The 12,083-nt window shown below is 39.6% G+C and overlaps 1 protein-coding gene across 1 annotated transcript in view; it reads left to right on the top strand.

Annotated features, from left to right (window-relative positions):
* The window catches only part of LOC106065555 (U3 small nucleolar RNA-associated protein 6 homolog), a 165,016-nt gene that overhangs the window by 6,758 nt on the left and 146,175 nt on the right, over nt 1–12,083 (top strand). The window contains exons 10-13 of the mRNA XM_056021843.1: nt 590–686; nt 952–1,036; nt 3,028–3,113; nt 5,118–5,186. Coding sequence (XP_055877818.1) covers nt 590–686; nt 952–1,036; nt 3,028–3,113; nt 5,118–5,186 — 337 coding nt within the window. The remainder of the gene's footprint in view (nt 1–589; nt 687–951; nt 1,037–3,027; nt 3,114–5,117; nt 5,187–12,083) is intronic.

Genomic DNA, 12,083 nt, shown 5'->3' with positions numbered 1-12,083 from the left:
GGCCATTTTATGGTGGACAGCTGTATGGCTAATGTGGGAAAGAGAAGAAATATGGGGGGGAGTGTCCCTGGTGTGCTTGACCTTGTCTCTTAACCCAAATGTCTTGATACAAGCTTGGGTCCTTCTTGGTCAGATAGGCCGATGTAGGTGAGCTTCCATGGGCCTCGAGTTCCAAGAGTCTTAATACAAGCTTGGATCCCTCTTGTTCATTAAACCAATGTTGGTGAGCTTCCATGGGCCTCGAGTTCCAAGAGTCTTGATACAAGCTTGGATCCCTCTTGTTCAGTTAGGCCGATGTAGGTGAGCTTCCATAGGCCTTGAATTCCTAGAGTCTTGAACTCAACTCTTAGGACAACGACCAACAAGAAGACTCCATGATGTAAAATATTGTTTAGAGAACAGGCAAAAATGTCAGTCTTGTAGAACTACTTTAACATTTCTAAAAAGTCTTACATTGTAACGTAGGACATTCTTTGAGCTGCTTCCTGTAACAGTCATCAGACACATCTCTTTCTTTCATCAGTTTTCTTATCTTGTCTATTTTTTTATATTTACATAGTTTATATTAAATTATTTGTTTACTCGGCAGGATGATACATCTGATGATGATGGCTCACAAATTAACATTGGGCAGGAGTTTAAAATTGCTAACATCATCTACTCCAAGGGAATTGAGATGTTTCCAGGTAACTTTAGACATAATCAGTAAAGGTTGATTTCTAGTTTTTAGTTAAATAATACATTTGTGGATTTAAGATTTTTTGGATTAAATTAATTTTTTTTTTTTTTTTTTTTAAACACGAGAGCGTTAAATAAGCTGCTTTGATGGGGATTCTAAAATCCTTTTCTGTTTGAGAGATTTAAAAATTTGTTTTGATCAGTTTAATACTGATATGTTATTATTTGTAGTGTGTCCAGGACTTTGTGTAAATGTTTACTGTCTGATTACAGGTAATTCTGAACTTCACCTTAAAATGTTGGCCGTATGCTGTGCTGTGAAAGAAGCCAAGGCACTACGACAACAGATAGTGCAAGAGTAAGTCTTCCTTTACATGTCAGTGTAGATTTTTTCTGGAGTTCAGGGGTTGCAATGAGTGGTTTCACTTACACAAATTTACCCTGTGACCCTGTTGTCACATTAAAAAGTAATGGCCAAGTACAATGAAAAATTTAAAATGTTTATGTGATTGTAAGGGGCTTAGAAGCCAATAAAGAAAAATAAATGATTAACTGAGTCCTTGCAAAAGCCCTGGATAGAAACCCTGCTGTCTTGCGTAGTTCATATATGTCACCATACAGGTCTTGTAGAACTATATTAGCATTTCTAAAAAGTCTTGCATTGTAAAGTAGGACATTCTTTGAGCTGCTTCCTGTAACAGTCATCAGACACATCTCAGTTTGATCTTTCTTTCATCAGTTTTCTTATCTTGTCTATTTTACTATATTTATATATAGTTTAAAGAAGCCAAGGCACTACGACAACAGATAGTGCAAGAGTAATGCTTCCTTTACATGTCAATGTAGGTTTTCTGGAGTTCAGGAGTTGAAATGATTGGTTTCACTTACACAAATTGACCCTGTGACACTGTTGTCACAATAAAAAGTTATGGTCAAGTACAATGAAAAATTTAGAATGTTAATGTGATTGTAAGGGGCTTAGAAGCCAATAAAGAGAAATAAATGTCAACTGAGCTCAGACTTCATCATCAAACTAAATATGAGTGAGGGCTTGAGAGGCTCAAATCCTCTCTTGCAAAAGCCCTGCACAGAAACCCTGCTGTCTTGCGTAGTTCGTACATGTCACCATACAGGTTGAGAATTTATTGGTTTCCCAGACCTGTCGCAAGTCTGGGGCAGTCAAAAAAGTTTAGACTTAGCAATCAAGTTTAGGATAAGATAAAACTGTTGCTGAAAAATAGTGTAACCTATAATTATGATGTTAGTCTTTGTCTAAATTGAGTTAAGCAGCTCAAACTCCCTGATCCATGTTGGAGGTTACCATTCTACAAATAGGCTTCGATGGTATGGGCCAATGTCCTGTTGGTTCACAATTAGCACAGTTCAGGTCAAACCTGGACTCGTGGTGCCTCAGCGGCAGCATGGAAGTGGAAACCATGGATCATATTCTTTTTGTCTGTCCCAGACTTGCTGAATTCTGCCCAACAGGTCTGGGAAGCGGTTTGCATGCATTGAAAACAAGTAAACATAGAGTTGAAGCTAGGTGCTGAAACAAATGATACATACATATATTAAACATAAATGAATAACAGCACCAGGGGACCAAGTTTTTAAGAGAGAAAGTAGCGCATGCCCTTATTTTCGTAGAATTTTAATTCACTACTTTCTCTCTTTCAAACTTGGTCACTGGTGCTGTTATTCATTTATGTTTAATATATGTATGTATTGAAAACCAGTGCATGACTTTTTGGTCTCTCAAGCCTTCGCTTGCATGGAGTTTGGTGATGTTGATATTAGCTAATGAAGTTAATTCCAGATTATTAATGGTATTTGAGGAAACTAAAAGATTACAAATAAAAATTCAGACATTTGTCCACCTCATCATTACAATACAAGGGCGAGTAACTGGTGGGGCTCGTTAGCCATGGCTGGCTACCCACCTGGGAGAAGGAGGATTCTGAATTCAGACCTCTGTTGCCTTTGCAGCTATACCCAATCATGGGAAAGGCTTCTGGAGTCAACCCTGAGGAAAAATCAGGAGCTACACTCTGGCAGAACCTGCGACGCCGCTGACCCCAAACTGTATCGGCACTGCCTTTCCTTAGGATAAATCAGCTGCGTTGAGAGGGGGGGAACTGATGTGTGTGCGACATCGTTCCGACCACATCTAATGCCCAGGCATTCATCTCATTTCCATGAGATGATCCATAGTCGCTTCGCAACTGAAAGAGGCCATAATACTAGTAGTAGTATCAATATAAAGTTGAAATCATATCCTTAGGTTGTTATTAAATGTTTTTCTTGATATTTTTACTGTATGTCTCACTTTTCTTTGTTTCCATTTTTCAGCTTGCAATGTTTGTATCCAGAGAACCCTCAAGTCTGGCATGCGTTGGCTTTAATAAATTTGAATGGCCTTAGAAAAATGGATAAAGGTCAGCGCTATGTGATTATTTTTTTTTAATTTTATGATGAGCTTACATTATTTGTAAGTTGGTCTGTCCTTGCAATACAAATTTTGATTTTTCTTTAGTAGTAGTCATAAATATTTTCTTTGCAAAAGTTATTGTCTGCCATAGTATTAAGATTGGGGGGGGTTGCATTGGCTGAGTAGTAAAAGCACTTGTCTGCCAAATTGACTTTAAATAATCAATGCTTAATTGCCATTTATAATCATAGCTTTTTGTGAAAGATTTGTAAGGAACTCAAATAATGTGAATTTAAAATTTTGTTTTCATGAAAGGAAACACAGTCTAGTAGGCACTAAAGTATCTTCTATGTGACATCACCTTCACCTGTTTTAGATCTATTATTTTCTTATTTTTAACGCTTTCTAGGCACAATTGAATGTGTTGAATTCCACATTCTTTAATATTTTTTCCAAGCCACTCTTCCACTTCTTGATACTTTTATCCCCTCCGTGATCCGTGGCATATTTCTTCAGTTTGAAAAAAAGATGTTTTAGATGTCTCTTCAGGTTTGAAGATAACTTTATCCTAGCCTAACCTCCTGCAGGATGGAAGTGGGCAGGGCTTGAACCTGGGCTCATCAGGATCACGGAATGTTAATCCTGAGCGCATACCACATGACCAGTCAGCTATTTAAAAAAAAATTACTCGACCTTTGAATCACATTTACAGAAACTTTTTGAATTATCATATGGATATCATTTATGCATGTGGCTAATCACTTGTATTAGTAGCCATACGTAGATTGGAAATAACACTATGTTACAATTATGGCATTACAATTATTTCGCTGACCATGCATTGTCACAGGCTCAAAAGACAATATATATAATTTAGTTAAGTATTCTTCTAGACTTCAAAACATAATTCTGTTATAATAGTAAATCGCTGTATTTTTAAAAAAAATTTCCTTCCTTGTGCTGATAAGTTTTATTTTACATAAAATCCATCCATCCATCCCAGTGGCGCTACAGCCCATGGAGGGCTCTGGCTCTGGCTCTGGCCTGCTTTAGCACATCCTTCCATTCAGATCTCTCCTGGGCCTTTCGTCTCCACGCCCTAACCCCAAGCTGCTTCAGATCTGCTTCCACGTCATCTATCCATCGCATTCGGGGTCTGCCTTTGGGTCGCCTGCCTTATATTATATATATCTCAGAAATCTTATTGAACCATGACTGTTTTAAAAAAATTACCTCCCTTAAAATAAAAAACAACTCTTAAAAACAGTAAATGAACAACAGTGGACAACTCCTGCGCCAATGTTTATTAACCCTCGTTAACTCTGTCGTGTGTATACATTTATGTGTATATATTATTCTGCTTCTTTGTTAAGGGATATTAAATTAACGCAAACGCAAATTGATTGTTTGAACTTGCTCGTCTGAATTCTATTACATTCGGTTATGGTCCACAGAATTCGTTACTCTTTTAAAAAGGTTAGGAATGCAAATTGTATTTACATATCATGCACTTTTTTTTTAGAATCTCATTTACATTAATAAAGATCTAGGACTATGTCTGTTGTCATTACATTGGGAAACCTATTTTATTTTCAAGGAAAATATCATGTCGCCTTTTTTTTTTTTTTGAAGTAGGTTTGTAATATAAAAGATAATATAAGAAATAACTTGGCTTGAATGTTTCTTATCTGTGGGCAGCTCAGTTGGAGCCGTCTCTGAGTGATAATATAAGAAATAACTTGGCTTGAATTTTTCTTATCTGTGGGCAGATCAGTTGGAGCCGTCTCTGAGTTTTTATGATAACGCGAACTCTTTTTTATATCTTGGTATTAACGTTTCTTTTTTGGTTACTTTTTTCTCTTTTGCTTCCCTGTAACTTGCTGCTGGACTTGACCTGTTATTGTTATTGTTACTATGATTTTTTAAGATGCTAAAGTTAACACAAACACAAACTAGAGCTATGATTAAAACATTGTAACTTGAAATAAAAGTGACCTCATCATTTCAACAGCCAATCAAAGGGAAAGTGCCAAGCAGTGCGTGGAGGTGTACCAGCAAGCTGTGGAGAAACTGCCAAATGGTGAGTACATTTTCAAGTCTTTCTTTATCTTCTCTCCCTTTGTATCATCTACCAAGTCTCCGAAGTGCTGTGCACTGGAAACAGAAACTTTGAAAATGCTTCAAGCTTCATTGATTGTACTGAGTGCACTCCATTGATTATACTGAGTACACCTCATCAGTTCTGAATGCACCTCATTTATATTAATGAATGCACTTTGATTGCACTTGGTTGTTTCTGTCATGTGCACTAATTATATTGCACTTTATCAATTATGCTGACTGCAGTTTATTGATTTCCGATGAGTAGACTTCATTGGTTATACTGAGTGCACTTAATGTATTCTAATGAGAGCTTTCATTGGTTCTAATTAGTGCACTTCATAGATTCTACTTATTGCAATTTATTGGTTCTACTGAGTGCACTTAATGTATTCTTATGAGAGCTTTCATTGGTTCTAATTAGTGCACTTCATAGATTCTACTTATTGCAATTTATTGGTTCTACTGAGTGCACTTAATGTATTCTAATGAGAGCTTTCATTGGTTCTAATTAGTGCACTTCATAGATTCTACTTATTGCAATTTATTGGTTCTACTGAGTGCACTTAATGTATTCTAATGAGAGCTTTCATTGGTTCTAATTAGTGCACTTCATAGATTCTACTTATTGCAATTTATTGGTTCTACTGAGTGCACTTAATGTATTCTAATGAGAGCTTTCATTGGTTCTAATTAGTGCACTTCATAGATTCTACTTATTGCAATTTATTGGTTCTACTGAGTGCACTTAATGTATTCTAATGAGAGCTTTCATTGGTTCTAATTAGTGCACTTCATAGATTCTACTTATTGCAATTTATTGGTTCTACTGAGTGCACTTAATGTATTCTAATGAGAGCTTTCATTGGTTCTAATTAGTGCACTTCATAGATTCTACTTATTGCAATTTATTGGTTCTACTGAGTGCACTTCATTGATTATGTAATTACTATATAGTTTGTACGTCCCATGTCTCATGTCTCTGGAGATAATGGCAACTTTAAATTAGAATGAATTGGTGTGATCGTATTTACCCGGGTCCAGCTTGTACACAGCACATAATACGTTGGCTAGTCAGGCCTCTGCGTACAGTGTAAGATGAAGATAATTTGTACAATTGAAACAGGTTCAATGTCTCCCAGTGGAGACATGACAATTATCAACACCTCAGAGGGAAAACAAATTGATGTAATCACCACGTCTCTTTCCTGTGGATCACTTTTTTTTTTTTTTTTTTCACTATAGCCTCGTTTTCACACACAATGAAGTCACGTCTGCTCAGTTGTTGTCGCGTGTTCTCTCCCGATGTTTTGTTGTTTTCTTGAGTCTACTCTTGCAGTGCACTAGTACTCGGTTCATATAAGGGGGGGGGGGGGTAAGATGTGGAGGTGACTTCTGGAGAAAATGTGATATGTGGCTATTTGTGGAGGTGACATCTAGACAGTTTGTGGCGTTTTATGGAGCTGATATCTAGAGAGTTTGTGGCAAAATGTGGAGGTGACATCTAGAGAGTTTGTGGCAATTTGTGGAGATGACATCTAGATAGTTTGTCGCAATTCGTAAAGGTGACATCTAGAGAGTTTGTGGCAATTTGTGAAGGTGACATCTAGAGAGTTTGTGTCAATTTGTGGAGATGACATCTAGATAGTTTGTCGCAATTTGTGGATATGACATCTAGGGAGCTTGTGGCAATTTGTGAAGGTGACATCTAGAGAGTTTGTGTCAATTTGTGGAGATGATATCTAGATAGTTTGTCGCAATTTGTGGATATGACATCTAGGGAGCTTGTGGCAATTTGTGGAGGTGATATCTAGACAGTTTGTGCCAAGACGAAAGGGCAGGTCTCCAAAGCTTCAGAGAGACTGGGAAGGTCCATACCGCATCATTAAAAGAATCATCGACGTCGTGTACCGCATTCAGAAAAGTCCCCGGTCTAAGCTGAAGGTCGTCCATGTAGATCGACTTCATCAGTACTGTGGCAGTACAGGTTCTGTTCGGGACGAACAGGTTTGACAAGGGGGGGGGGGGGGGGAGCAGTGTTGCAACTCTATTTCCGCACTGAGATACATGGTGCGCACTAGGCACTGTTCCACACCAGCGTGGAACAAGGGACAGGAGGAAATGGAGACATGATAGTAGATGCCGGCTTATTTCGTTGAATCAAACTAGATCTAGAACAAATTGACATTCTGTGGTTTGTGTGTGTTCTTTATTTAATTATTAAATCCTTATCTATATTATCTTGTGGAGGTGACATCTAGACAGTTAGTGGCAATTTGTGGAGATGACATCTAGAGAGTTTGTGATTTGTCTGGGTATATGGCATTTGGATAGTTTGCGACATCTGGAGAGAATGTGATTCATGGCAATTTGTGAATATAACATTTAGGGAGAATGTGATATGGGACCATCGTAGTAGCAGCATCTAAATAGTGAAGATGTCCTTTGCGACAACTAGTGTGCATTTACGACCTTGACATTCACCGCTATCGACTGCCACTTAACAGTTGCAGGAATTAGTCATTCTAATGAACTCTTCTTTTTAATTGTTTTTTCTTTTCATTCTTCCCCCTCCCTTTTTTTTTTCTATTGTACTTTTAGTATCAACATCCAACAAATGTACTTTGCAGTGCGTTCAAAAGGGGGGGGGGGCAAGTCAAGGTCTGTCCCGGCATAATAAGTCTAGCCGCTTGATGTAATATTTTTTTTCTTTTCTTCTTGCTTTCAAGTCGTGTAGATGTTGTCCTTTGTGCGTATTGGCCACGCCCCACTTTGTGCCCCAACTCGCCATATTGACTCGACAGTTCTGCACTTAGTATCACATCCTTGTCTGCTAGCAGACGGGCCCGGGGGGGGGGGGGGTCCGCCGTATTGACTCGCACGTACACGGGACTCCCTCCCCCTCCCCCCCCCCCCCCTCATACGTACCGGAGTTGTCAGGAATTGATTGCCCAGAAACAATGACCGCCCATCAGGTGAACTCTCTCTGACAAATAACCCCCCTCCACCATTCAAACAAGACTTATTGTCATTTCCTCTGTAAGTTTCTAGCTCGCGCAAAGACGCGCGTGCATATCAAAGTTTTGCGGTGCGGAATGGTGGGATGGGGCGGGGGTGGTCACCAAGCGCTGTTCTATGTAAGACAGATTGAAAAGGATGACAGAGACTCAGGCCGAAGCAGGGGCGAACTGGCCATATGGGCATTCGGGCAAATGCCCGGTGGGCCGGTACCCAAATGGGCCGGTAAGGGCTTCAAGAAAGCCACTCTAGAAAGTATTAAATAATTGTTTAAGGTTTTATGGTATCCTGTTGTAAAAGGGGCCCTCTGAGCTTTGTGTTAAAAAAACAACAACAACAACTTTAACAGACTCTTACAGTGCAATGCTAATTTAATCTATCACATTTTCCGAAAGGATGTAATAGCCTACACCCGTAGACACTGCTAGTAGTCGGCTTCATCCTTGAAGGGCCGACATAATTAGCGATTAAAAAGTAACAAAAGTCCCATATTTCTTATAAATATATAGAGTTCACTGTCTGCATGCGTAAAGTTATCGATACATTATCAAACATAACAAAGTGATTTTTTAGGACAGGTAGAACTAGACTTGGATGTCCATTATATTATGTAATCAAATCATCATCCGAATGGTATAGAAATGCCCGGGCCGATTTTAACACCCAGTCCGCCCCTGGGCTGGAGATAACATAGATGAAAAAATAGATCTAGATGTTGAAAAAAATTTTTTTAACCTTTTAAAATAGGGCACACCCAGCCTACTTGCAAAAGTCTATTTTCGTTTACTACTTTTGTGCAAATAGGCCTAGCTGTCATTTCGTCGACACAACTATTTGCTTTTATTTTCGTGCAAATTAGCCATCATTTTATTTATTGGTTTTGTTTTCAAAATAAAAATCTGGCATGTTTGAACTTTTCAAGACGGAAATATGCCTTATTTTAACGACCGTCTTTTGGAAGTGCAGCTATTAAGTTTGTGCTGTCTCTCTGTATGTCGGGTTGAAATCTGAAATACCAAAAATGGCTCCACATGTTCATCATGCCGGAAGTGTTGTTCCTTTGAAAAGAAATACGCCTTTTATGCATTTACATAGAAACCATTTTTAAACACACTGACAAAGACACTTAGGTTTCTGATAGGCTCTTTGTGAATTCACAGCCTGTAATAAAAATTGTCATTACCCTAACAGTTATGAATAGCCCAAGAGAAAACTATGAAAGTATGCATATCTACTATCTTGTTGACGTTGATAATCCTCGATTCGGCTGTCCGCTTTAGTGGGCTGGGTCTCCATGATCAGATTGGATAAATCCTCTAGAAACAATAAGATGCCACGTGTCATGACAGACGCACCATGAATAGGATAGGTGACCGCCCGGTCATGCGGCATGCGCGCTGGTCTGTCGTTCGGACTTGTCGATGGTCCCGAGTTCATACTCTGCCCGCTGCCACCCCCCGCTGTTCTGTTGGACTAGGAAGTAGATTATCTTCAACTGAAGGAACATCCGAAACATGTCAAACATTTTTATTTTGGGGGGTGGTTTGATGATGCAGAGGAATCACTAGTATGAATGAGAACGAACTTTGATCTTATAAAATTACCGTGGTTGATCTTTAGTGTACAGTGGGGGGCCTCAAAATTACTGTGTTGGTCAGCGGAAACAAATCTTGTCCAAGCCGACAGGCCTTGAACGATTTTGGAGATGCTACATGATGGGAAAAACTTTCATTAGTAAGCTTTTCGGTGTATCCGGTGTAAAAAACAACAAAAAAACAACAACTTTAATTTGTACATTTTAATGATCGTTTCTATGCACATTTTTAGAACCAATTTTCTAAGCTCTTTCGTTGGTACAAAAATAAAAAAATGAAATACATTTGGAGTAATCATTCACACCAGATGTACACCTAATCACTTACATCAAAACAAATGGGTAACTAACCAGCGGCAATATGTGAGATTTGATTGGAAGGTGAAGTGTTGCGCATTGGGTTTAAATTAAAGCTCATTTTTTTGTTTTTTATTTAAGATCAAGTTGGCAACATAGAATTTTCAATTTAGTGTCCTTGGCGTCGTTTAGTTATCGTGAAAATTTATTTTATTATATCTACTGACGCATGGGATTGATTTTAGCAGAAATCGTACTGACTCTCTGTCTCTCTTTCTGTCTGCCAGCTTCTTCCCCTGACTCCTTGTCTGTCTTTCCTCGTTCTCTCTCTCCCTTGTCTCTTTCTCCTCAATCTCTCCTCCCTTTCTCTCTCATTCTCTTCTCTCCCCAACCCTCTCTATTTCTCTCTCTTCTCTTTCTTTGTCTTCTGTTCTCTGTCTCTCTCTTTCTCTCTTTCTCTGTCCATAAGCCAACACAGTTGAGCTGTACCCCTACCAAAACCTAACATTTTAATTTATCTAGGGCAATTCTTTTACATCTGTCGGTACTAGGGCGTAGTTTCATTTTAACCCCCCAAATGTCAGTGCCGTTACTTAATAATTTACATATGCCGATTTCCGGTGCCTCCCATTCCGCCCTCCTCCTCTTCTGTGCCTCCCATTCTGCCCTACCCTCTTCTGTGCCTCCTTTTTCTTGACTCTTTATGGAAACATTTTTCACGGATTATGCATTTTTCCCTCCCTCTAGCATTTGTTCCTTTGCGTGTTTCTAAATCTCCTGTCCAGGCCTTGGCGTGCTGCAACGCTAAGATCAAACAAGGGGCGCTCCTGACATGGAGGGGCGGGGCGCCACTTGCGTGTTATCGTTTCGTTATGCGCGTCATATGCCGCCTGCTATAAATTGTTTATTAAAACTCCCTCGTCCACCAGGTGGTCGGGTCAGGCTAGACCCACTTCCTTCCTATCTCACTGTAGGGCCTCGGGTTTTGTTTAGAATTATTAGCGCTGTAACGAGCTGTGGTTCTCAAAGAGTTTTGGGACTCATGTCCCAGGTTTAGGGATACAGCGGTCTATTGGCGATGTCTTCGATTCCAAAGATTAAGGATGAGTGCAGTTCTCAAGAGTTTGGGATTCACATCCCTGGTTAGGGCTACAGCAGTCTAATGGCAATGTCTTCGATTCCAAAGATTAAGGATGAGTGCAGTTCTCAAAGAGTTTGGGATTCACATCCCAGGTTTAGGGCTACAGCGGTCTATTGGCGATGTCTTCGATTCCAAAGATTAAGGATGAGTGCAGTTCTCAAGAGTTTGGGATTCACATCCCTGGTTAGGGCTACAGGGGTCTAATGGCAATGTCTTCTATTCCAAAGATTAAGGATGAGTGCAGTGTTTCACATGGCTACGCAAACCCAGTTGCGACCTGCATATTTTCCCACATCAGACAAAGTAGTTGTCCGCCGGGGGTTTTCTTGACTTATTCTACGCCTTTCTTCTACAAGGGCTTTCTTCTGGACTTCACATGTGTGACCCGCGGACTGTTCTTTTGCTGCCAGCGACTTTCCTCTATGCCAATGAAGACCTCAAAGGTGTGTTTTGGCAGCTGAAAGGGAGAAAACAAACTGGCTGTCCTAGTCCAATTCAGAATCTGGCATTGCCATAAAAGCGCGTACCTTGTGTGATTCAGAGAGAATTAAGACTCAAGATGCCTCCATTGCAGACAGAACAATGAGACAGTAGACACAATTTTCCCGTAACGTCGAGTCTGGCGTGATATGAGGGATATGAGTCTAAGGAGAGAGAACTGGTGCATGTTTAGGTTGCTTCGTGTACAGGGAGACCTTACACTGCCCGATTCCTTCCTTGAGCTCTAAGGGTATGGTTTCAGCACACCGCTCGCCACAAAATGGATTTCTGACAAGGATTATGGTATTTTTTGTTTTAAATATTTTATGTAATCGCTTGATGGACGA

Source organism: Biomphalaria glabrata, chromosome 2 (assembly GCF_947242115.1).
Source record: "Biomphalaria glabrata chromosome 2, xgBioGlab47.1, whole genome shotgun sequence".
NCBI lineage: Eukaryota > Metazoa > Mollusca > Gastropoda > Planorbidae > Biomphalaria > Biomphalaria glabrata.
Note: the sequence above shows the minus strand (reverse complement) of the source record. Positions and strands in the feature narration are given on the sequence as shown.